This window comes from Sceloporus occidentalis, unplaced genomic scaffold (assembly GCF_023333645.1).
Source record: "Sceloporus occidentalis isolate IW3139 unplaced genomic scaffold, rSceOcc1.0.p SCAF_4, whole genome shotgun sequence".
In the NCBI taxonomy this organism is placed as follows: domain Eukaryota; kingdom Metazoa; phylum Chordata; class Lepidosauria; order Squamata; family Phrynosomatidae; genus Sceloporus; species Sceloporus occidentalis.
The window spans coordinates 76,950,620-76,977,258 of NW_028316984.1; the positions used below are offsets into that span (position 1 = coordinate 76,950,620).

The window sequence follows — 26,639 nt, forward strand, 5'->3', positions numbered from 1 at the left end:
CAGAGCAAAAGAGTCAATGTTTCTCGATGGCTGTAGCTCATGGTACTTCAGATCAATAATGCATTGGCAAAGTCACCTGTCAAACCTTAAAAACTTTTTCCTTTTTATAGGCAAGATGTTCATAAAAGCTATTTCAATTTCATGCATTCTCAGGAAGAATGAAAATGAGTAGAAAGATGAAGGAATGCTGAAGAGACGTAACTTATGCATGTGAGAAGGTAATATTAAAAGGCATTGGGGACAAATTCTCATATACACATACAATAAATAATCCAACCATTTGAAATTATGCAGCAGAATAGAGCACTAAAAACATTACTGATTTTTTCTGCTCTAAATACATTATAGTTGTATAGTTTTTTCAGCATACGTTAAAAGAAATGAACACCAAGTAATGAACTTTCAATAGTAAAAGCAAATGCACCAATGCTTTTGGAAATTCAGTTTTAATAGATGCATCCTGTCTTAAATAACAGGAATATCTTCAGTGCTGTTTTAACCACAATCTCCACCAGAGGGCAGGATGGGACAGAGCAGAAAGGACAAAACATCAGTGCTTACCAAAATTTGGCTCATTGGGGCATCCTTTTAGCTTCACACCTTTGGGGCTGGTTTCTATCAGGAAGTGCCTTACCAGCTCATTAGTGATATCTCCTATAGAGGATAAACCATACAGATTATGACTACCTGTTCTATGGATCACAAAAAATCCATTCCAATCCACTGTTGTCCTCCAGTGTGAGACAAAGGGATAGTATTATAATGTCTCCTCTTCAGTTTATGTACTATAACATCCAAAATCCACCAAACAGTGATACTTTTTTTCGACCAACCAAAATGCACAAAATACATGATACAAGTTTTCAAAGCTCCACTGGCTTCTATATCAGGCAAGGTTTTTAAGGATCATACAAGAGAAAAAATTATAAAATGATGGCTTGCATTTTCTCAATGCAATCTCATTCTTTACAGATATATCTATGCAAGCAGGCTTCTCCTCACAGTACTACATTCTCATGGGCTACTGTACATGCCAATCTCTTTTGCTGAACAACCATTGTATGGAAATAAGACCCCTTTGGCACTTACACATTTGATAGCTAGTACTTACAAATGGGCATGCAAGATGGTGATGCACACTAGACCTCTGCTCAGCTCAGCTATTAATGACATGAAAAAGTCATGTTTCCTAAGTCAGCACATTAGATAGCCCAACTTTTAACAACCGAGGTCTAAAAGGTATTTTACAGTAAACTAGTCACAGGCCTCAATTTTTCTTACCATAGCTTGGTTGCTTTTTTTTTTTTTTTTTTGGTTGCTATTAGCACACACCACACTTGCTGACCTCTTGTAACTATGAAATATCATATCTGGCACAGAAATGTGTCCAAAAATCCCAAACTCTGATTTGGATGACTAGATGACCAATGTGCCAGAGGCTGGTACCATATTTGTGTCCCTTGACTACAGTTAAGCAGATGGGAATGAGTCAAGGCATGCACAGGTTGCAGGGCAAGGGTGCAGCAAATTTTGTTGCTGTTGTTTTTTGTCTCAACAAGTGATTCAGAAAAAATCAACCAATTTTAACAACTGCTTAAAGCAAAACAATGCAAACTATCTGACTGACATCACTGTCTGAGAGCTAATGGAGCTAGTTGAGATAGTGGGTGGGAAGGGGGCTCTGAGACAAGCAAAAATAGTGTACCTTTTTTGTTTTGCTGCACAACACCAGGAGGTGGAGAAGCCACTTTCATGGCTAATCCATAGGCTCCTCTGAAAGAGTGGCTGTCTCGGATGATAAAGGCCCCAGGTTCCTTGTCTTTCAGCAATGCAATGGCTGGGGGAAAGAAAGAAAGCATTGTCACCACCACCACTACTATTGATAGTAAACCTGCCTTTGTCCCAAAGTTGAGACACAAGACAGCTTACAGTAAAAGAAGAAGATAAAAGCAACAACATAAGGAAAAACACACCAAAATTATTTTTAAAATTCAGTTATCTACAGAGTTAAACCTATTTAAAAGAAACCCACTACAATGATAAAAGATACAGCACATTATTAAAAGTCCTTGCAGTCAGTTCCTAAAAACCTGTTGGAATAGAAAACTTTCACTCAGTGACCGAACAACAGTTCACTTCATTCTTGGCTGCAGTTATTGATGAACCTATGTGTCCAACTTTGAATCAATTCATTACACCCATATTAAGAGGACTGTCACTCCTCCCAATCTTCTGAAGCACCTTAGAAACAGTGGCAGAGAAGAGAGCCGGGAGGGACAGGGTAAGAAAATCCCACTGTGCTCTTAATTACGCAAACAGAAATATGTCTGGGCCCAAAGACTTTTCATATTTTTATAGGACCATTCTCAATGTTATGGTGGAGGAAGAGAAAGAATGTTGTGCCTTGGCTTCTGTAACCACCATTCACTTTTTGTAGTAAGCAGCAGGTAAATGGCAATGGAAAGTAGCTGCAGGTAAACTGCATTCTCTAGTCATTGCTGTCACCAGGTTAACAGCAATCTCAATGCAGCATGCATGGGAGAAGACTAGAATGGTGGAGTGGGAGATGTGTGTTCAGATGTTAGGTGGCCACATGAAAAGGAAGACACAATTATTTTGTCATGGAAGATTCACCTACTAAAATTCCTTCTTTCCCACAACTAAAAAAAAAAGAAGAAAAAAAAAGAAAAGATCTGTGTTCTCTTTCTTGCACTGAGGCAACCCAGTGGATGCGTATGCTTGTGTATTCTGTGTATATATGTGTTGGCATACACCTGTGCTTGTGTGTATGGGCCTGTGTAGGTCCTGGTCCCTTAACTGATCCTCCAGATGCACTCCAAGCAGCCAAAAAGGTAGTACATCCCCAGTGCATAGGATTATAGACTTAGTGGTTTGCAATACACCAGTTCATTCACCACCTAAAGCCCTACTGGTTTCAGGGCTTTTTCAAGCTAACACAAAAGCAATGATGAGTTCTTGTCTCTGAGCCTCCCTCATAATACATTTGCAGTTAAGTTCAGAAGGTTAGATTCAGTGGCAGCTGCTGGCTCCTGTTTCAGTGGGGTGCTGAATCCACTCTTTTAGCCCCAAATGTAAAAAAGTTATCTAAGGTACTGGATTTATGTGTGTAGGTTTTTTTGTTTTGTTTTTTTAAGATTCAGCACATTGTACCTTTAAAATTCAGGTAAACCCTGGAGCATATTCACAGCCCAACTGATATGGAAACTGCAAGCTGCTATGGGTTAAAATGTCAGCCAGAAAACAACAACTGGATCTTGGGACATAAAGGCAGCAGCAACTGGATCCGCTGGGTGGAGAGTGAGGGAATTTAACACATTCACAACATCATGACCATGGAACAAAACAAAAAAATTACACCAGACCAGCCCCTCCTCCTCCCCACCCTGCTTTTAAGGGATATTTCTTCATCCATTTTCAATGTGAAATTATTTTGATGACTCAATGGAGGAAAACTGCATGAGCGGCTTGAAAGTCCTTCTCCCTGAGAATCTGGGTCTGAAGCAGGGCCAACAGTCATTCAGTAACAAGTCACTTTACCCTTGCAAGGGAGATATCAAGGAAATGAGGGGATGTGTTCTTGGATTAAAGATGAATTTGCAGTCCAGGGCTGCCAAGTGCCTCAGCTGTTGAATGGGTGAGGGAGCTGCTGTTGACAGAGTCATAAACAAAGTCTTTTAAGGAGGTTACTATCTGTGATGCAGTTTCCCATCAGGGGCTGGAGACAAAGTCAAGAACTTGGGAGCATGACCGTTTTGGACTACAATGTCCAGAATCTCCTTGCCAATGAGAATGCTGGCTGAGAAAATGAGGGAGTTGTGAGGGATTTTTTTTTTACCAAAGTTCTATTTATTTTATTTTATTTATATGCCACCTTTCTCCCAATATGGAACCTAAAGTGCATTAGAATGTAAAACAAGGACTAATGTGAAGTTTAAAAACAGAGCTGAACTTTCATGTAGCATATGCTGTTAAAAGTGATTTTACATTTTGTCAGTGAGTGTCTCCCTTTTTTCAATGCTTGCATCTCAGCTCATCACACACGGCCACATGACAACAGAGGGATGTGAAACATGTGCATCTCTTGTGTCTACATTACACTTTCCCTATTACTGTAAGTCAACAGTGGGTCTAAATGTGTCTTTTGGGAGATGAGAAATCACACAAAGATGAGGATGAACTGGTAATCTGTGCTGCCCAAGAAATTGCAGATCTGAAGCAATCATGGTGCAGAAGACGCTACATTCTAAAGCATTCAGGGTGAAGATGGGACTGCTTGCTAATGGCCTCTCTGTGTAGCTCACTTTGAATTTCTCTCCTCACTGCCAGTGGCCAAGGTTAAACTCCACTTAAGTGACAATGACATAATGATGGCTACCAAAAAAAAAAAAAAAAAAAAGGGGGGGGGGAGACCTGGCATGCAGTTAGGTTGCAGAAATGTGCAATGTGACTTCACAAGTATCTCTACTGCAATGCCAATGCTATGGGAAAAGGCCTTGTGACAAGCACCACGGGGTAAAACCACAGGACAAAGCTGATGCAGTGTTTAAAGAGCACATCTGTCCTAAACTCCAGGTATGATAAGTGGGGGAAAAGAGGCAGTATCATTTGCAATTCTCAAGTAAAGTAATATCTTTTAAAGTTTGTTTTAATTAACTGTAATAGTACATTTTAAAAAGTTTTATGATGTCAAATATTTTAAAGTTTAATTCTGTGAACTACCTGGGTGAGGCTTTGTTGACAAAGTTCAATTCAGAAGTATTCTAAATAAAGAAATAATTGGGAAGAGGAACGTACTTGTTACCTCATGAGAGAAGAAGCTCAATCTCAAAAAACTCATCTTACAATGTCATAGTTATGGAAGTGCAGCTTCCTCACCAGTCTTTCTCCATGCCCATTCTAAGCCCATGCTACCATTGAAGTCTTTGAGGGTATAAAACAGTTACCTATGGCATCATCTTATACTACAGAGTGTTTATGTTTGTATGTGCATGAGGTGTATGTAGGAGGCTTGAACAGGGAAAGGAAAAAAAAAATCTCAAATATATTTTAAAACAATGGTTTAAACCAGTGCTACTCAAAGGTGGGTTTATGGATTGGTGTGAGCTATTGGCTGCCATTCCACAGATTTCCGGGGGGGAGGGAAGCAACACTTGAGTCAATGGGCACAAATATGGTGCCGGTTCTGGCACATTTTGAAGAGAGAAAAAAACGCTTCTGATCCCCCACATCACACAAATGAGAAGCAATGGTTTAAACAACGAGGTGAAGACACACATGCTGAACATTCTGGGTTCCTCCACAATAGACTGATTCAATGTGTGTTCATTCTGTGAGTCTTACCATAGTGCCAGAATCAAATCTGGATGCCTTTGAAATTAGAGAAACTTACTTTGAGGAATGTAAAGGGTACAAAAAGTTTCTATTCTTGTGTACAGGGACGGGTCATATCCACTAGCTTTGGACATGTTCATCACAACTTAAAATAGCCATCAGAAACAACTGGCCAATGAAAGACTTCACACATTGACGTACATATGAAAGGATATAGTCTTCAAAGGATTAAGCTGCTTAATTGCACTTTATTTTTAATACTGTCAAACTGGCTAAGGTTCAGAGGCACAAAACAAAGAAGGCTATGCTTTCAGAATACCACTTCTATGAGGAAATGGTTGAAAGAACCTGGTTTGTTTAGTCTAAAGACTGAAGGGTTCATGAGGTAAGGACAAGAGAGCTGTTTCAAATGTAGGGGAAATGCCTGTAAAGATAGAGCAAATTAACCATTTTATAGAAAGGGAGAGAGAAGAGGAAAAGGTGTCTATGTAGCCTAGCGCAGCCTTTCCCCAACCACGAATGTGTTGTCCCATCCAACATATTCAATTGCCAGGGATGGTGTAAGTTAAACACCAATGAATTCTGGGATGCTAAGTTCATGAAAACCTGGTCTAGAGAGTTTGATTTAGACCAAATATATAATCTGCATTATGTTTCCTGATATAATACAGTGGTTAAATTCTAGAACATTTTAAATGGAAATGGGGACAGAGATTCCATCTACCACTAAGGCCAATGATTACATAGACACAGCAAAACTAACCTGTGGGCATGCTTCCTCATCCTGAAGTGGGCTGGCTGTGTGGAGTGCTACTTTTTTAGACTACAACTCCCAGAGTTTTCCCGCCAGTTTTGTCACTATAGACATGGTGATTGAGGTGGCAGTGTTCCTGGGAGCTGCAGTCCAAAAAAGTATTTTTCTCCCTGGGTTTTGGATCTGTACCATTTTGTCAAATGGTAATGAGAATCATCATGGTATAGTGCTTTCAGAGTCAGACTACGACTCTGGAGAGCAGGGTTTGACTCTGGAGAGCAGGGTTCAAGTCCCTGCTCAGCTATGAAAACCCACTGGGTGAACTTGAGAGTCACACACTGAGATGTTTATCACACTATGCTCTTAAAGAGCTACTATTCCAGTGTGACTCCTCTAGCAGCCTCCTGTTGCATGCTGGGATTGGCAGTTTTAAGGAGCTGAACTTCTCTGCCTGAGAATTCTAAATACCCCTCCTTAAAACTGCCAATTCCAGCATGCAACAGGAGGCAGCTAGAGGAGTCACACTGGAATAGTACCTCTTTAAGAGCATAGTGTGATAAACATCTGTGAGTCACACACTATCAGCCCCAGAAACTCCCCTGACAGGTTTGCCTTAGGGTCAGAATAAGTCAGAAAAGGAAATGACTTGAAGGCACACAAGAACAATGAGAACATTGTTATGTAGCATTTAGATGTGTCATTAAATGTTCACATGGCTTACTGCAGAATCACTGTGCCCCAAAAGAACCATGGCAAGCAATAGAGCATCAGGAAGGTAAAAACCATCTTCTCTCATAAGGAGGGTCCTAGAGAAGCAGAATGTGGTGTTTTCTTGCTGACACTGATTGATTTGTCTTTGGCAGTCACATGCTTGGAATCTGATTCCTAGGAGTTTTGTATAGCCACCATTTTCTCTTAAGAAACAAACTCACCTTGTTCCCTGGAAATCTCTGGCTTGTACCAATATTTGGAAGTATCTTGGACAAACTTCACATTAGCTCTGGTCTCAGGACTACTGTCTAAGAAATGGAAGACAATAAGCAACAGAAAGTGAGTCATTTGGGTAGTAGAAATCTTTGGGTCATTCTATTTTGCAGGGTTCTCCCAGTTCTATTTGAAGTAAAATCAATATAAATACTGCCTTATGGTGATGCTGTGATTACTAGCAAGAATCATTAGAAAAATTTCCCTACCCCTTAAGGCACTTTCTCAATCTCATTTTTCATACAGATTAACAAATTTGGGACCAAAACTTTCTGGTCAACTGATAGATATAAAACATTAGAATGTCTCTTTGATAACAACTATAAAATCAAATGGAAGGAAATTAAAAAGAGTTAAATGCATGGTCTAAATCACAATTATCCTTATTTGGATTAACTGAAGCCACCAAGATGATGGTTTTACAAAAAAAAACACCTAACTTTTTATTTCAAATCATACCAATTTTGAACAATGACAAGCCTCTGAAAGAATGGCAAAAAGATATAAGGAATTTTGTATGGAATAACCAAAAGCCACGGGTAAAATGGAAAACAATGACATGTCAGAGGGAAGAAGGAGGAGACAGATTGTCAGGTCTGAACCTGTAATGAAATACCAGAACATGTTTAAAGCAGGCCTGGGGAAGCTGTGGCCCAAGAGTTGTATCTGACTTTTGCCCTAATTTAAAAAAAAAAAAAACAGTCCTTTGCCAAGTGCCCAGTTCAGGCCTTTGGCAAGAATGATCTGAACCCTCTTTTGGAAGCCTATTGGACAGAGAGGGAAGGAGGGAGAGAGGGAAGAAAAAAGGGAGGGAGGGACAGAAAAAGAAAAAAGTGCACCACCCATTTTTTGACCCAGATCACTGTCAACATATGGCCCTTGACTAACTAGGCAGTCAAGAATGTGGCTTTCACAGGAAAAAAAAATGTACCCTATCCACAGAGACTTGTGTGGGTCTGGTTAATGTACAAATGAGAACACAGGATCTGGGAATCCTATGTGTACTTGGAGCTGCATGACAAAAAATATGTTTGATAGAAACATATTGAAAGAACAGCTTTTATATCTGTGAGAAGGTCCTGAATTAACCAGTATGTTCTTTCAAAAACAGGAAAACTGGAATTTGACCATAGCTGACCAAACAGATAAGAATCAGCTTGAAGACTTCTATATATAAAAAAGAAGTGATCAACAGTTATAAAGGCCACAGAAGAAAAGACAAATAACCATACATTCAGGCTGCAACTGGGTACCAAACAGTGGAAATGCTTTGAAAGAATTATTCGTACAGCTCTTCCTGTGAGAGTGGTCTAAGAATCGTTACAAAAGGTGAACTACACTACTCTTTAAGTGAAGTCGAAGGCTTTCATGGCCAGCATCCATAGTTTTTTGTGAGTTTTTCAGGCTATGTGGCCATGTTCTAGAAGAGTTTATTCCTGACATTTCGTCAGCATCTGTGGCTGGCATATTCAGAGATGATGCCAGCCACAGCTGCTACTCTTTAAGGTTTATTTATTGGATCCTATTATTGTGTAATGTGATGGTCTGAAATCATGCAAAATCCCCAGAAATGATTACATGGTACCAATGAAATGAATGATGCTTCTATCCAACCATATCAATACAATTATGGAAAAATGAAGCAGAGAAAATCTAGAATAACAGGACTGAAGAGGTCAGAGGAAACATCAGAAGACATATACAGAAATCTGATGACTTCAGGGAAACATTTCATGGTGATCAAGTACTCATCCATCAAGTACTGAGCAAAACAAACAGAAAGCACGATAACCTTTCATCCTCCTCCCTTCCCCCTTTCTGGCTGATACATAGTAAGAAGTGAGGTTTTACCTGGCATGGAAAACTTGGAGAAATCTGGCAAAGTCTGATGAAAAGCCATGCCACTCCCACTACTTGGACTGGACATGCCACTGGAGATGGGTGATGAGGTCTTGCCATTCACTGTGGCATAGTTAGGCAGGCTGTTTGACCGATCCCCTGATGACATCCTCCTCTTCTCTGGAAGCTGTGGCTGGGGTGGGGTAGGACTCCCTTGCCTGTAGATGGCCGAGTCAGGGGAAGAAGAATGTGGACTGCTAATTCCATGGTAATAGGCCGGGGAGACAGGAAAAGAAGGAGTAGACGGAGCCTGGTAGCCTCCAGCACTGCTTTGGCGGGACAGCGCTGGACGCTTCTCCTCAGGAGTTGAGTATCCATAGACGGCATGCCGATCCAGGCTGGGACTCCCAGAGACTACAGGTGTACCTCCTCCCATTACAGGCTGGTTCCGAGCAAGATTTGGGCTCCCAGGCGTGGCAACAAGGTTGCTGTGTGGACCCATTAAGTGCCTGCTCATACTAGGGCTTCCTGGACTGCCCACCATATTGGTGGTGACAGCTCTTCGCCCAAATCCTGGGCTAGGGGGAGTATTGGTGGCTACTGTTCTGTGGAGAGAATGGGGGCTTCCAGGCATGACATGCACCCCAACTGCACTGACTTGGGGCAGAGGCCTCTCTTGTTGAGCACTGGCTCGGCCATCAGAGAAATCAGCACTCATATAGGCTGGGAGGCCCTGAGTTGATGTAGATGTGTTTTGGTAGCTGCTGTGCACCGAGGGCACCTGAGAAAGATTGCTGGATTGGAAGCTGGACTCAGGAGAGGGCTGGGAAGGTATAGCTACACTGGTACTGTTCTCCGAAGGGTAGCTGCATATAGAAACCCTGTTGGAAGCAATGGAAGATATCAGAGATCATTGTAAGCTACCTAGCATAGCAGAACTTTTCCTTTTTCAAAGTGCAAATGCCGCAAACAATACTATGGCTAGGGCTGGGCAACCTGTGGCCCTCAGTCTAATTCAGAAGTTTTCCACCAGTGATCAATTCTGGTGTCTGAAAAGAACAGCCCACCAGGCAGGGTGGAAATGGGACCAAGAACAGGAAGAGGGTGGGGAAAGGGTGATCCTACCACCTTTTCACTCTAACTCCACTCATTCTGCCACATAACCCTCAACCAATGAACTATGAAGAAAAATGGCCTTTGACAGAAACAGGTTCCCTACCAATGCCTAGAATCACAGCAACCTTCCAGTCACTGACCAAATGTCAGAATTTTCAAATGCATGAAAGAGTGGCTCATCTCAGTGCAGGCTGAGACCCTTTGCACGCCACAGGTGCCATCTAATCAGGACATAAAATCATATCCAGCTGTCTTACACTGGTAGCCCAGAACTGGCAGCTCTAACTGGCAGCAGCTTTCCAGCGTTTAAGATAGGATTCTTCCCAAGTCCTACTGGAGATCTGTGGTATTCCCCAGTAATCTTCCATCTGAGTATTAACTTAGCCCAATCCTGCTTTGCTTCTGAAATCAGATGAAAGCAAATGTCCTCAGGGTGGTATAATAGTAGAAGGAAAATAAGTGGCCATATGACTCAGTCTGCATTTGGAAGAGGAGCTCCCTCAGGCACTTGATGAATCCCTTCTTTGTGCAGAGAGAGACTGTGTTGCATGCTTCCCTCTGCATGAACAAAGGATAAATTTGGTATTGGAAAGGGGAAGGAAAGGAAACAAAAAGATGGGAGTAAGGCCATTCCCATTGTCATGTGGCCTGTCAGATAAATCCCAAGGGGCAATCTGGCCCTACAGGCCAACCCTTCCTCAAACCAATCAGTTCCCACACTTCTAACTTTGATATCCATTCAAATAAATGACAGGATATTTATTTGCTCTTAGGGATGTTGATATTTGTCTTCCTTTCCACTCGAAACAAGCTATGAGTAACTCTTGAATCATTTCCTAGGACAGTTGTCATTTTGGCTTCATTTTATAATTTCACAGTACTATCAGCACATGACTATTTGAATGTAAATATTTTGGAAGGGAAACTGTTTCTCAATAAACTTGGAGAGTGACTTCTGTGTGTGGACATATGCTAATAGGTTGATGACAGCTTGATGCCGAAAAATGCCATTATACAGAATACAGTGAATGGAGACATTTTTGTGAGGAAAAATAAAAGAACTGTTAGAGATAGAATAAGAGAACAGTATATTTAACTATAATTGTGAGGCTCGCTAAAGTAGATTAATTGAATAAGTTGCTAATTGTTAAAGTAACACTTATGCAAATTCTACTAATTACGTGGGGTCTACTCTAGTTGAGCTGAGGAACTGGATTTATGCCTTAATATATGATGGATTTGTGTCTCAATATGAACTTATTTATGGCGGTATGATTTACGATAAGTAAGAGCATCTATCATAACTATAACAACAAAAATCAGATTAACTAAAACTTGGCCCACTCATCAGCAAAATCAAAATATTGCTCAATAGTACAGTACAAACTCCAGTCACAGCTGGGAAAAGTTATCTTTTGGTGACTGCAGCTCCAGTGCTGGCTGAGGGACTCAAGGAACTGAAGTCCAAAAGATAGTTTCCTAAAGGTCTATGTACCTTAGCTTTCCTTATTCCCACCTAGGGATTTAAATCCTCAGAATGTGAGGATGAATAATTATGGTAGTTTTTTCTCTACTTCAGAAGAAAATTAATATTCTCTCTGTGTTTGAACATCTTGAAGTCTTGTGAAGTAATTATCATGTGGAGAGAAACATGTGGGGGATTTTGTGCAAAAATTAACATTTTCTATGCAGAAAACAAGGGCTGTATTTAAGTTACATATCTGTAACCTAGAGTTATGGATCCAGCTCTGCTCTGTATCCACTGATCCTACAGGGTCATGATCATGGCACTATTTCCACAATCATAAATGCCCTGCCAAGTCCACCTTAACAGACAGCAGCCACACTGGGTGAATGAGCTGCCATTTGGGGCACAAAAAAGTGGAAGTATCCAGCCTCCACTCACCTGCAAGCAAGGATACCATAATTGGATGCTGGACCTCCATTGCAATTCCTCACCACACCCTCACTCACTGGTGGGTGGGGACTGGAAATATCATTTTCACTGTGCTCCAGTTAGCAGTCTAACAGACCTCCCTCACCAGATATAGCTTCTGGCTCATAAGATGGACTTGGGGAGGGATTAGGCCTGGAGAAATCATTTAGTTGTGCATATGTAACTAAGTAGCTAAGTTGCTCTTGCCTTTATCTGAAGTTGAGAAAGTGTGACATGCCCAAGGTTATCCATTAGGTTTACATGGACAAGCAGGAATTTGAACTTTGATCATCCAGTGCCCTAGTTCAACACTCAAACCATTACACCTCATTGGCTCTCAAATGTTCAAATATCAGGAGAAAATTGCACACAGTTCTTGATGATGTATTATTCTTCCTGGTGAGTTTTCTCAACTGTCAAATAATTATTAATATTCCTTCCTTTCTAATCCCCCACCCATAAGAAATCCAAGGAATTATGAGGTCTGTGAAAGACAAAACACATTTTCATCAACTGGTGCTGAAAGTATGTTGAGGAATAGCCTCACATCTTCCACGTGGTGGTGTGGAGGAATGCCTTCCAACATTATGCATCAGACAGTTTAGGAAGGTAAGCAAAAAGACTGCAGCAGCACTCTTAGCTGTCAAGAGGCTCTGTAAAAGTGTAAAGCAGCAATCACCATCTCCCTATTGAGATTGCTGGCATACGTTTACCCTTTCTTACCCATCGGTGCTGTGCATGGGACTGCTGGAAGCAACAGGGCTTGGTGAGGTGAAGGAGTTGATGAAAGATGTGTTCCCTTCTGGTGTCTCAATATTGTAAGTCTGTAATGCCGGGGTGGATGGAGATTTCCCAACTGTGCTGCTTCCACTACCACTACCTGCTGCTGTACGGGCCACAGATTCCACATAGCTCCGGGGCTCTGAATTGAAATGGAAAAAGAGAAGAAAGAGTCACTTGGAGGCATGGGACCAGAAACTCTTTTCTTTTACATCTGTTACCAGAAATGTTGATGGTTAACATCCATCTAACCATCCAAAAACAATTTTCTCCATTTTAACAATGATACACTGCTTTTCTTTATGGAATAACCTCAAAATGGCATACAGAAATTTAATAAAACACAGCACAGGCAATCCAAATGACTAAATGTGAGAGCTGGGACATGTTTTTCTTCTTTTCTTTTCTTTCTTCTTTTCTTTCTGAAAAGCACAAATGAGTGAAAGAACTAGTGAGGTCTTCTTGAGACTTTCTGCTCCGTAATCTAACAATGTAGGCCTGGGCTATGAGTGATCTCAAAGATATTGCTGGCCTGTTTTTATTTCACTTATATGTCAGGGTGCCTTTATTTAAGTTAACAAACCATAGGCAGTATAAAAACAAAACAATAACAACAACAACAAATTAAATAACAGCAAGAGTAGTGCATACACAGCATATAAACGAACATGTTTTGTTAACAGACTCACCATATAATTAAAACAATATATTAATTTTAAAGCAAATGCAGATAAACACAACAGTATAATTGAAATACTATAAATACTACCCAGTTAAAACACAAGAAAAAGCTAAAACAATTAAAACCATGCACATGTACACTATAAGAAGTAGTAAGATTATGCCCCAAAAGCTTTTGAATAACAAATCACGATTTATCTTGGTGTTTAAAAACACCAAAGTTGGCATCAATCTGACCACCAAGGAGATTTATGGAATGCAGCATCAGTGAAGGTCCTCTCCCATGTCCTTGTGTGATATATTGTTCCCACTAGCTAGACACAAAATAGGTCTTACAGCACATAACACATGACTCAACTCAAATCAGGATAGAACTGGAGAGATTCATAGGAGCATCTGATAAAATGCAGCTACAACTGCTAAAATGCAGCTACAACTGCTAAAATGGTTGTCTGGTATGGCTACTGTTCATGTTCTTGAAGACAGACCAGGCTATGGGTCTTAACTTCCATGTGACTGCAAGTTTGTGTATAACTGTTCATCAGGATATACTGCACACAGAAGAATCTGCTCAGGTAAATTACACCTGAGTAAAATATAACAGATGCTTGCATCACAAATAGATTTTTTCTCCCTGACCTTACCACCAACTTTGTTGAAGGCAGCCCTCCAGCTTTTTCTGGGAATTTGTTTTACTGCCCAATTTATCTTATGGTTACAACAGCAGCAACAGAATCAATCTGGAATTTTAATTTCAGTCTATTTCCATACAATTCCAGAGCATTTCCTCTTGGACTACCCACAGTAACCACAAAAAACTGGGTGAAGGAAGACAAAAAACCATTCACATTTTTGGGTGAATATGTTTTGAAAAATAGGAATGTTCTTTTTGCTTCCTTTACTCACTTCTTTTTTCTTTCTCGGTACTGAACATCCCACCAGCAATTTCACACAAGTGTTCTAAATCCTTTAGCAACTTTGCTGCTCTCTTTTTGAGCATTAGAGTTAGCAAGGTGCAGAGGATCCCACCTTATGATGTAGAGCACAGAAAGCAGTTTGCAAATAAATGGCTCCCAAGTTTCACCTTTAATTTCATGAAATTCTAGCAAGCCTCTTCCAGTTTCTAGTGTATTGGTGGGTGCTACAGGAGAAGACTTCAAATTTATTTTTTGGACTACAATGCCCAAAATCCTCCAACAAGCATGACCACTGGTGAATGTCATTTTCCAAAAACATTACTTCCCCAAGCTCTACCTCTTTCCTTCTCTTATCAGTCCAGGACAAGTATGCATGTCCTCTTCTCTTTTTGCCTAAAACAAATAAAACCAACTTCTATCTTTTCTTCTTCTTCTTCTTCTTCTTCTTCTTCTTCTTCTCACTTCTTCTTTCTTCCCCTATATCCCTCTTCCCTCCTTCCTTTAATTGCTGGAGAGGCCCTCCTCTGTCTCCCACTAATTGGGTCAATATACTGTGGCACCCACATTGTGAAATATCCTTCCTTTAGAGGCGGGATTGGTGGCACTCACTTCACTGCCTCAGATGTTGCTGTCAAATAACCACAGTACAACATGTTGGAAGTAAGGCCACAACTTTATTTGCAAACAATTGGTAGGGTTGGCACAAAGCATAAGGTCAGGATCTGTGCAATCAAACCACCCGATGTAGTCTGATTATCCAAACCGGGCACCCACCCGGTGCTTGGGATGACCTAGGGGCTAAGGAACACAACTTGACCGCAAACCTTGTCTTGCGTTCACCAATTCACAAATCCCCTAGTCACCGGGAGGCGCTCCTGCGTTCTGGCCCCCGCAATGGCCAAACGCCTGCCCTATTTGCCCCCAGGTACCTATTGACTCCCAAACCAGAGCTCCATAGCCCTGGTACCACAACGTGCAGATCCTGGCCTATGCTGCCGCCAAGTTGTGACTAAAAACCACCTAACAACAGCGGTGGACGGGCAGGAGAAGCACCAAAACTTGCTCCCTTCCACAGCTTGGCTCCGCTCTGCTCGAAGCCAAGCAACCGACTGAGGGAAAGGGCCAGCAACACGGTCTTATATAGGCCTAGGCCCCTCCCTCCCTGCGTGCTGTGCGGGGCCCCGCCTCCAAGGCCCAGCCCACCAATGGGCAGCCTTGGAGGACCGGAAGCCCCGCACCAACGAAACCGTCTCCCAGAGCGTCGCGGAGCAGAAGGGCCGTCCCTTCCGCCCCCGCTCACCAATAGGGAGCCGGGCAAGCCCCAGAGCACTCTGGGGCTTGTAGTCCAGCCGCGTCAAGCGGCAAAACGGTCTGCCCGGCGAGGCGGGCGACCATTGCTTCTGACACCAAGAAAAAACATTATTTTTATCAAAAGCATTAGGGGCCCAATTAATTTATTTTAAAGTGTCTATGTGAATGGTTTTTATACCTTTTGAGCCTATTTTAATTTGCTCAAATGTTTCCTATGCTTTTAATGTATTTAAATTATTTTTGTTTTAAATTGTTTTAAACTGTTTAAATGGATTTTACTGCCCTGAGATCTTTTGATATATTTCAATAAATAAATGAAATAAATAAATACATAAGAATGTTCTGCTGATCCAGTGCTCAGGTTAAAATGTTCTCTTACAGTAATGACCTGCAAAGAAACAGTAGCCATCTGTTGTTGTTGTTGTTGTCATTGTTACTCCTAGTCCCAGTTATGAATGTGGTGGAATTCAAGTCATTGCAATACTTGGTTTTGGAGTGGCAATATAACCACAACAGTATACCTTCAGCATTCTCTTCCTACAATGAATTGTCCATGAAGTGATGAAAAACACAGACCAGACTGAAGATTCTCCTTTGCTGGAAATTTTTAAACTGATGGCCACCTCTCATGGTAAATTCCTACAATGGCATAGGCCCTCAGCAAAACAATTTTTAAAAAATTAATTTAAATTGAAAAAAAACACCCTCCTTCCAATTTCCTCTAAAAATATAAAACTGGTGTGCACCAATTTAGAATGTACGGGCCCAGTTTTATGAAGATGGAGTAGGATTCCAGAGTTCAGACAGCATATCTGGTGGACAAGCCTTATCCTGTTATGTCAAAAGTTGTTTTTGCCAGTCAACCAAGCCCACCAATGTAGGAGGGGCAGGAAGGAATGATATGAAGTGATGATCAACAAGGCTGGTCTGCCCTCTTCATACTGAACATTCCACAAGGAAAGAGCCCAAGGCAATGGTCTTGGCCAAACCAAGAGAGGCCATGATCACTTGGCTGACTTAATACTAGGTTGAAGTGCAGCCTCAGGAGACTTGCAACATGTATAATAAGCTACTATGCTGCTTAAAGTAATTACATCTGTTATAGTACATTTCCCGCTCCCTTCCCTAACTAAAAATAGCTCAGCTCTGCATCCAAGAGTTTGCTTGTAAGAGGCTAATAAGAGATTGTCACAAAAGCCAGTAACTTCTGTTTAAGGGTGGAAAAAAAGAAAGGTTCTCTTTATCCCATGGCCAGAAGGTTCTGGCATGTAAGACAATGGCAAAGACAAAAGAACAAGGAGAGGGAGAGTTAAGGTGATGTACCACATTTCCTTCACTTCTTCCTCACATATATAAAGCATAAAGGGCGGACTTCTATCCATTTAGGTATTTTTTCTTTCTGAATTTTTTCCACAGTTGACTGTGGTGTCTAGGCCAGTCGCATCAACAGTTCAGCAGAGAATTTCCACGTCCATATTTAGCACATATATAGGTTTCATACAGGCCTATGTATGTGCTAAATTCTAATCCTAAACTGAAGTTCCAACTCCTGTGTTGTATCAAAATATCTTTAAAAATACCCTCCCTCTATTGATGTTAAGCAAGGGAATAGTTTATTGTGTGGCACAGAATAACTAAGAGGCAGAGGATAAGAGAAAGACATTCTCCTGTGGTGTTTGGATAACACAAAACAACCATTTTAATGTTACACATTACATTTTCTCTCACTCCATATATCCATATTTTTCTAGCTGGACACAGAAGGATGTTAGTTATCCAAGGCCATGTCAGAGCTTGGAAAAGTTATTTTTGAGGGATAATCTCTCAGCATTGGCCATGCTGGCCAAAGGATCCTGGGATGTATACTTTAAATGCATAACTTTTCCAAGTTCTGAATGTTATTTTCATTTATTAAGAATCAGTGACATTCAAAATACCATTCTTACTAGCACAATTGCTGGTAGTGCGTCATAAGAATCTAAATGCTAAAAGGAGGGGTAATGGATTAAATGACATTGTAACTCTATGCTTAACTGAATTCTGGTTGTGCCTATAAGTGGGAGCTACATATATAGATTTCTTATCTGCCTCAGATCACAAGAGGCATCAGTCCACTGCCTAATGGACAAAATGCACAGAAGTAACTGCATTAATGCAGATATAATATTTCTGAATTTGTAACTGTAGTTAAAACGAGTAAAATTCACTTCTCTTTTCTTGACTGCATGTTTCTGTTCTTCAGCATTAAGCAGAGTTAGCACTGCCCATGGTTTGCTTTAACCAGAACTGCAAATTCATAGTTTATCCAAAAAACTGAAAATTCTAATTTGCTAATGAAAATTCACCTTTTATTAATTCTAGCACCTAAAACAGACTATAATTCCTGAGTCCCAAAGCAAAAAAATCAAGTTCAGGATCAAATTCTGGAGCAAAGTTACATGGAATTAATCCTCCTTTGCATTTAAAAAAGGAGCAAGCCAGCAGGCTGTGCTTTCCATTACTTCTTATATTCTCTTTTGATGCTTATTCCTATTATGGCTTTCAATTCATACTAATTAACAACCTTTTTAATACTGACAATCAAAATGATATCTTACAAATAATTGGCCAGATAGAAGAAGTGAATATCCTGAGATCAAATTAATACTGAAACAGTTAATAAAGAGGATTAAGAGGATAGATTATATCCCTTTTAGGCTAAATGACATGATTTCATGAAGAGTGATGTGTAGTTCAGCAGGAACATTGGTCCTCCCAAATAAGAGCACAACACAGAGGAAACAGTTCCTAAGGACCGACTTTAATGTGCCTAATTAGCTGGACATTTTCCATATACATCTTGCTTATTTTTCCCCCCAACCTGGACTGACTTTGCCTGCCTAGAAAGATAAGAAAATCCTGTCTGGGAAATGCTTAGGATTCTGCTTAGTTTGTTTGAGGTATCTATTTAAAAGTGTAACAGCATTTAAGTCATGTAAGATTAATTCACTAAAGAGCATTTACAACCTATGAACTCCCTTCTTCAGCTCTCTGCTCCGTTTCACTCCCTTGAGATCAGGATCCTAGAATAAAGTAACATGGATCCTAGAATAAAGTTCTCTGCATTGTCTTGAGGCGCCCTGGGAGAAGAGAAATCAGATCGCTTAGAGATTAAAAAGCTTATTTATTTAACATATTTATACCCTGCTCTTCATCCACAAAAGCTCTCAAAGTGATTTACAAATGATTAATTTGACAGTTATGGCATAATCCCAACATCATTTTCATTTTTACAAAATGGAGTTGCAGAAGGCCCACATGAGTGAAAGGAGCATTAAAAACAGAACAAAACAATTTCCTCTCCAGAGCTATTGTGATTTGGGGAAAGAGGTTTTCGGCATGAAAACCATAAGAAAAGAAATGATTTTTAAAATATTACACTTCTGCATGGGTCTATGTCAGCTGCAAAAGAGATGCAAAACATACAATTCAGGAGAAAATGACGCAGGCCTTAGTATCTGTAGTATGATTCTTACTTTGTGCCAAGGCCACTGTTGCTGAGGTAGATGAAAACACAGAAAAGGAAAGAAGTCTCTACACTTTTCTGAAAATTATGGTGCAGTTCCAAAACGATGGCTTAAAGATGAAGGTACAATTATATCACATACACATGGCTCTGAGCTAGGGTGCTTCTCTGAACAATGGTAGGATGTAACATTTATTTGTTACATTTATATACTATCACTACCACAAACACAAACCAAGAAATTCATGGTAACAGATGTATGGTTCTATCCCTCCGGTTTTCTCCCTAACAGAAGGATGTGAAGTAAATTAGGCTAAGCAATTGTCGGTAATCCAAGATAAGACACTATGCCTCTAAGCAGAGTGATGACTATAACAATCAGAAAAATAAGGAAGACAAGTTTGCTGTTGTTGTGTGCCTTCAAGTCATTTCCATTTTATGGTAATCCACATGGATTTCTGGGGCTGAGAGTGTGTGGCTAGCCCAAGGTCACTCAATGGGTTTCCATGAGTGAGCAGGGCATTAAACCCTGCTCTCCAGAGCTGTAGTCCAACACTCAAACCACTGCACCATGCTGGCTCTCTAAAGAACAGAAAGTAAAAGTTTGTATTGTGGGAGGATCATCACCCACATTATTATATCTTTTCTTTTCTTTTCTTTTCTTTTCTTTTCTTTAAAAAGCTTTTTCAGTTGTAAGAAGTTATGTAAATGTGGCAAGAAAGGTTGATAGGTAAAAACGAAAATGCCATTGAAAAGTAAGGCTGGTTTTAAGTACTAAATCTGTGGTACAATTTAGGCCCGGTACCAACTGCCCCAAAAGGGTGGGCTGACAGTGGCCTGTTGGTTTGAGGAGGGACACTGCAGGAGCCAAACTGCCTGGTGTCTCTCTGCCCCAAAAAGAACCCGGAAAAAAAGGTTCTTTTTAGAACGGTGCACGCATGTCACGAGTGCACCATTGGCACTGCCGTGACATGCTAGGGTTCCGGAGCATGCAGTTGCCGCACACTCCAGAACCCTAGTATCGGTGGTGGCATGCCACTTTTGGCCCATCTGTTCCGGGCCTTAGAAATGTTTTTGTGCAGTGTGGTCCCATGCCAATGCAGTAACATGAAAGCACACTAGTACTGCTTGCTGGGTGATGCTGGAATAGAAAGCATGCTGCAAAGATAATTTCTGTATTTGGCCTAAGGCTGTAGTCCCAGGCATATTAGGGATTGGGAATAAGTCACACTAAACTCAATAGTTTTTTCTCCTATGAATATATCCACAAGGAATATGCAGCATCTCTGATATCCTACAGACAACAATGCTCCTATAAATTTTAATAGGCTAAAGCTGACATACAGTATCTACATCTGCTATCTCTCATCTAGGAAATTACATCACAATGTCACTAAAAAATCCGATTGGTGGAAGTGGAGACTCTCACCCAGAAAAACAAGCTTGCTGTAATACAGCAGTGCTACTCAAAGTGGTGGTCTCTGGGTCATTCTCAACATTTTAGCCATTGGCTACCTGTCCCTGGCAAGTATCCAAGAAAGAAGCAAACAGTTGCACCCAATGGGAATATATATATGGGTCCCTGGTACACTTATTGCTCATCTGCCACATCAGACAGCCTGTTCTAGAGGAGAAAACTTGTCTGTTCATCTTCAAGGAGGCTTGCTTGTAAGTGCTGTTCTTTCAAAAATCATAATCTTTCTGCCAATTTCTCTGCTCACGTTTATTTACTTAGAGATTAATTCCCATTTACAACAAATCCTGGGCAATCCATTGTGCGTTAAAATCCAGTATGGGATATGTGACATCCTTTAGCCTTTTGACCACATATAGCATGCCACTCTGATGTCCTGGCAAATGGGTGTAACAGTGGCCAACAGTGGTCACAATATATTTTGGTTCCAAACAGTTAATATAAAAAGAAAACAAATCCCTCCTTACCTTCATGAGACTCAACTATTGTCTCCCCATCTAGTTCTGAGGAGCAAGCATGGAAGAACAAATTGTTTTGCAGAGAAAAAAAAAGGAAGATGGCAAGGAAAGTGAAATGGGGGAGAAGGAAGAAAAAGAGAGAGAGAGATTCAGATTAAGTGGTTTTATCTAAGAAAGCAATTGAAAAGATTAGTAGTAGTGGTTGTTAATCTCAATTATTATTTACACAAACCATATAAAACACAAACCTAATTCAACAGGTTCCAAATGTCTACCAAACAGAATTAATAGGAACTAAAAAACCACATACTAGGGGTGTAATTCTTCACTATGTTTCTTCTTAAATGAAGTAATTTAAACAATTTTCTTCTCACTGGAAGAAGGTTTTTGAAAACCATAAAGTTGGTAAAGCCTATTCACAATGCAGAGCTTATTCAGCAGAAAATTCACATATGGTTGTTTTGTGAAGAAAACAGCATTTTATGCACAGAAAATGTTTTCTATGTAAATCAGCCATGTGAGAATTATAGGCAGAATAAATCTCACAATCTTCACCCATTTTGTAAATATTTTCAAATATTATTTCCTTTCCTAACACATAACTTTGTCCCCCCTCCCCCCATTTTTTGTATCCATTTTTAACCTAGGATACTAGATTTACATGCATTTTCTATTTTTTTAAGCTGCAAATGCATTTCAAATTTAAATATGTGCCAGAAATGGATGCATAACTGTATTCTGAACAGAGTACTTGTCCATGTACTACACTAATCAGGGCAGTTTCACTAAAAATGCAGATCATATGAGCTCCTTGAACACTCTTCTTTTTAGCACACTGAAAATTGCAAATTTTTCACTAGAGTCGTTAGAACAGACTATAGGTCCACATGAACTTTTTGCGAATTCTACTTACCACCGGACCTTGAACAAGGATGCATGCTATCAATGACTTCACTTCACTTTGCTACGCTTTCTCGGTCAACATAGTTAAGAAAAAATGATCAACCCTCAATAATACTGAACATGTTGATTCTAATTCAATTATTTAACACAGAGCACTAATAAATCACCACTTATCCTGGCAAGCTACTCACATGGAATGGCTTTGTTATTTGCTCTGGGAATGTGGTAAGCTGAAAAGTTGTTTCATTTTAATTTCTAGTTCTAGATTTGAGGATGGATATAGTGATGGTATAAGATTTTTTTCCCATCCTGAAGTTCTTCCTGACCTTTGGGGAAACAATTTTTGTCCTATCTTGTAAAATATTAGCAGCATCCAAACACGCAACGATCTGTGTTGTGTTAAAGTTGTCTTGAACTATTTGTACAATGCCTATACCATGGTTTTTCCCTCTGTTTGCTTCAAATGAATGGCTTGAGTGGTATATGGATTGAAATGCTGTCTAACTGAGAAGCTAGGTCAGATGGAACTTTTTAACTAGACTAGCTTCTGATCAGGGTTTCCTGCAAAAGCTGGTTCACATATGCAAAGGTGTATATGGTATTTGGGGCTGTGCCATCTCTGAAAACAATGCTGATTTAGAAATATTCTCATATGGTTGCCCTTGGAAAACATATGTCAAAGAGAAATTTCTAGCCTAGCCCAGATATTTTTTCCAAGTAGGCAAGCCAATTATATATGCTAAGACATGAAAGTTGTGAAGAGCAAAGGCAAAGAGTCCCTAGGCTTTCAAAATCTATTCCACCTACGTCCTGAAGGCCATTGAGAGGAGCAAGGTCCAAATAGTGGCTGAACTGTATGACAAGGTGCCTCTGAGCACCTGCTCCACCCAGGAATTTTTTACTTCTAAAACAAGAGCTCACACACAATCCTTTCGCATTATGCATCTGATGAAGTAGGCTGAAATCTATGAAACCTCATGCTGCCAATTTCTTAATTTAAGTTAGCTTCAAAAGTGCTACAAGATCTCTCTAAATACTAACCTTTTCACATTAGCATCTATTCCTATTTCTATCCAAGACATCTTAATTAGGGAATCACAACTATAAAACTAACAGGAGTCAGAAACTCTTGTTCACCTTCTGCAAATCACCTAGAGATCTATCAAGAAGTCCTGATCTTTTGTGAAGAATGGTAGAAAGTGTTCTAATATGTGATGCCTCAAAGATGTCATCTGCAAAGCCTGACAGCAACCAATCACACAACACATTAAACAAGATTTCTAATGAAGGATGCAATTCTTACCATGTAGTCATTTTAAATGACCTTTTATGGTATTAACTACTGTACAAACAGTGGCTGATTATGTTCATGATGATAAGATAATCCTGAAAATATATTTCAGCCTCATTTGTGACTTGGGTTTCTCTCTTTTCTAATCTGCCTCATCTTTGGCTGCGTTAGCAAATTCATGCTTATGCAAGAATCTGTAGCAAGCTTATGTAAACTAGAAATGTTGACTCGGCCTCTGAAAACAGTGTTTATGCTGTAGATTTCCCTTATCAGAAGCCAACCTCTTCGCTTCAACTGCTGAATTTTATTTTACATATACTAGTTTATTTGCTTTTAAAACAGTTCTATCTACCACTTTTATCCTCTGAGAATCCCAGAACAATCCATATCGACCATTATCACCACCAGTCCTCCTGTCTACAATGATCAGGTATCCCAGGGCCTCATAACATTATATTTTAGTCAGATTTATCACTAATAGTGATTCTAAAGCTCTGTGAAGATTGTTACTGGGTGTACAAATGAATATAAGCTGGTGCAGTATAGTAGCTAATATACTGGTGTGTAAAGCCAGTCTAGTTTACACATTGTAAATCACTTAGGGAATGCTTAAGTGCACTGATAAGCAGTATAGAAATGTACTTGCTATTGCTATTGCTAAAGCCAAGTTTGGACAACAACTCTTTAACAAATCCAGTAGTAAGATATTCCTTGTTAGCCTCAGTTCACTCATCTGCAATATGGGCCATAACAGAGCTCAGAAAAGTTGCTTTTTTGAACTACAACTCCCAGAATCCCTCAAATAGCATGACCAGAGGTGCTGTTCACTGGGAGATTCTGGGATCTATAGTACTAAAAGTAACTTTTGCACCTAGCCATGATCATTCTTAATTACTTACAGGATTACAGCTAGATGCACATGTGAATTATTTTGGACAGCTGAATGCCCTGTAACAGCATTGGAGAACTATAAAAATAATGTTTTCTATTTTATTCATTTTCAAGTATGATCTGATATGACAACAATAATGGGGTCTCACCAGACAGTAACAGATAGGAGAAATTCAGTCTTATTTAACTGAAGAACTGATCTAGCACTGTGACCACAAGACTGTGCTCTAAACCAAACAATTCTAGGATTGAATCTCACTTCTAGAATTGATATATTAGCCTTTAGCCCTCCTAATACATCTGTAATGCAATAATAATAATACTCTTTTCCTTTCTAGAGTTGTTGCAAAAAGTATATCAAGTTATATCTTTGAACACTATTAAACACTTTTAAAAGTGCTAAATACTATTACTGAGAATTAGACAGCATATTTCAGCCTTTCCATTACTTAACAGCCTCCCTCCACACACCCATAGAAGGATTTGCAACAAAGCTATACAACCGTCCTCTGGGTTGGTCCACTAACCCTTCAGAAATGTGAGGATGAGCCAGATGTGGGTGTGGGTGGGTGGTTTTTTCCCCTTCCCTAGCATGAGTTAAAGATTTTATACCACTATGGATTTTTGATTAGGGCAGTCCATCATTCCTTTCTAAATTACTCTACCAGACTGAAAATGCTTGTTAAAAATGAAAACATCATAGAATCTTAACAAGAGGGCAGGGGAGGTGGTGTGTATAAGCTGGAATCCATCTGAAAAAGCCTGGGACAATTAGTATATGGCAGTTGAGCATGTACATGGGAAGAAACATTACAGAGGAAGACTGAAGCAGAAACAGGTATTTCTTCATTTAAATGTTTGCCGGATTAAAGTAGCCCAGGGCCTTTGAGACAGCTTTTCGGTCAGAGAAGATTAATATGAAAGTAGGAAAGACAGAAGAAAGAGCTACATTATAATGATGGATAAACACACGAAGAGAGACATAATCAAATATCACAGCATGATTTTCATGTCAACCACAATGATTAGCATATTAAGCTAACTGGGGTGCCCAGAATTCAAATTTCATAAAGAAATGAGATGCAAGAGGATTATAGAAATAAAGTCAAGATAACACTTCAGTTTTCCACCCTTTAATTAGTTAGGGCCTACTAGATGCTGACCAAGTCAGAGAGTTCTGGCCTTTGGGGGCCACTATTGACTCATCCCAACTACTGGAGTGAAGTAGTATTTCAATCAACTTATTAACAGTCATTTAAAAGAAGGATAAATACTTCTGCCATCCGATTCAAATCTTTGCATTACTATCTTGCTCTGCTTTATCTTCCATTGTTAACCATTATTTAATTAATAACCATTATTTATGTGCTAGCAATAACAGTGTTACACAAAAGTGGCATGAGATGCATTCCACTGGGAACAAACACACTCTAAATAGCAAGCCATGGTGAATGAATCAAACAGTCAATATTTGTGTACCTACAAAAACTGTAACACCATTGAATAATGGATACATGGTTATACCAAACAATCCAGTGATATGTACCTGTTGGGTCTAAGCATGAAATTCAAAGATATCATCCCTTGGAAAAATTAAATGTACTGTATCTGTCATGTAAGGGAGAGCCACACGTGTAAGACTGCTTTTGCATCTTTATCTGCGTCCCCTGTAAATTTTATCTGACCTCCACAAAATGCAGCTTTGGAAGCACATCAGATTGTGCTTTCTCTTCAGAGACCCTCAGTCATTTCATGCACTTAGCTGTTCAAGAACTAGATCAGGGCCATAAAATGTTCACATTCAATAGCAAAACTTAAGTTGTGATACCAATCTTCCAGGTTCACTAAAAAATGGAATATGAGGCTCCAGAATTTGAATCTTATGGCTGCAATTCAAATTCTGCAACATTTGGAACCCAAGAAGTACATACTCACATATTTCAATCTAATTACCATTTTCAAATTTGCTTTGATCACATGCATAATGCTTTCTTCTCCCTAGCATCTGTGATTAAAAATAAGGAGTGGAAATGAATTGCAACACAAAACGTTGGCAGGTTTGGACCACATATTGGGACACATAGGCAAGAGCAAAGTTTTCCGGCCTGCAGGACATAATTGTGACTGTTGTAACTCACCCGTGATGGGTAATAAGGATGAAACAAGGTAAAACTGAAAGAGAGATTGTGGGTGTTTGCCTGAATGGCAAGCCTTTGTAAGTAAGAATATCCGATGCTGTCAGATTGAAGTATATATCAAATTTATAGTGACATCTATCAATTGCTTGATTGATATAGACACAGATATATCTCCAGAGCCAAGATCCCTTTCAGACAAGTTGAGGATAAAGTCTGAATATGCACAGTATCTTTAAAATTACTACTTGCATTTTGGGGGTGGGGGGGGTGGGGGGGCTTCTATCAGAGAAATGGACCAATGAACTGGAC

The 26,639-nt window shown here is 39.9% G+C and overlaps 1 protein-coding gene across 3 annotated transcripts in view; it reads right to left on the bottom strand.

The window, feature by feature from the left end:
• LOC149314012 (tensin-1-like) overlaps positions 1-26,639 on the bottom strand; it is a 184,833-nt gene that overhangs the window by 20,180 nt on the left and 138,014 nt on the right. For 2 of the 3 annotated variants that reach the window (XM_089520362.1, XM_089520364.1), the window contains 5 exons: positions 12,705-12,903; positions 8,942-9,810; positions 7,039-7,125; positions 1,706-1,837; positions 562-654 (listed from right to left, as the gene is read on the bottom strand). In XM_089520362.1, the coding sequence (XP_089376488.1) occupies positions 562-654; positions 1,706-1,837; positions 7,039-7,125; positions 8,942-9,810; positions 12,705-12,903 (1,380 nt within the window). Of the gene's footprint in view, positions 1-561; positions 655-1,705; positions 1,838-7,038; positions 7,126-8,941; positions 9,811-12,704; positions 12,904-21,116; positions 21,153-26,639 lie in introns of all 3 variants that reach the window. The other variant, XM_089520363.1, reaches the window with a different exon arrangement.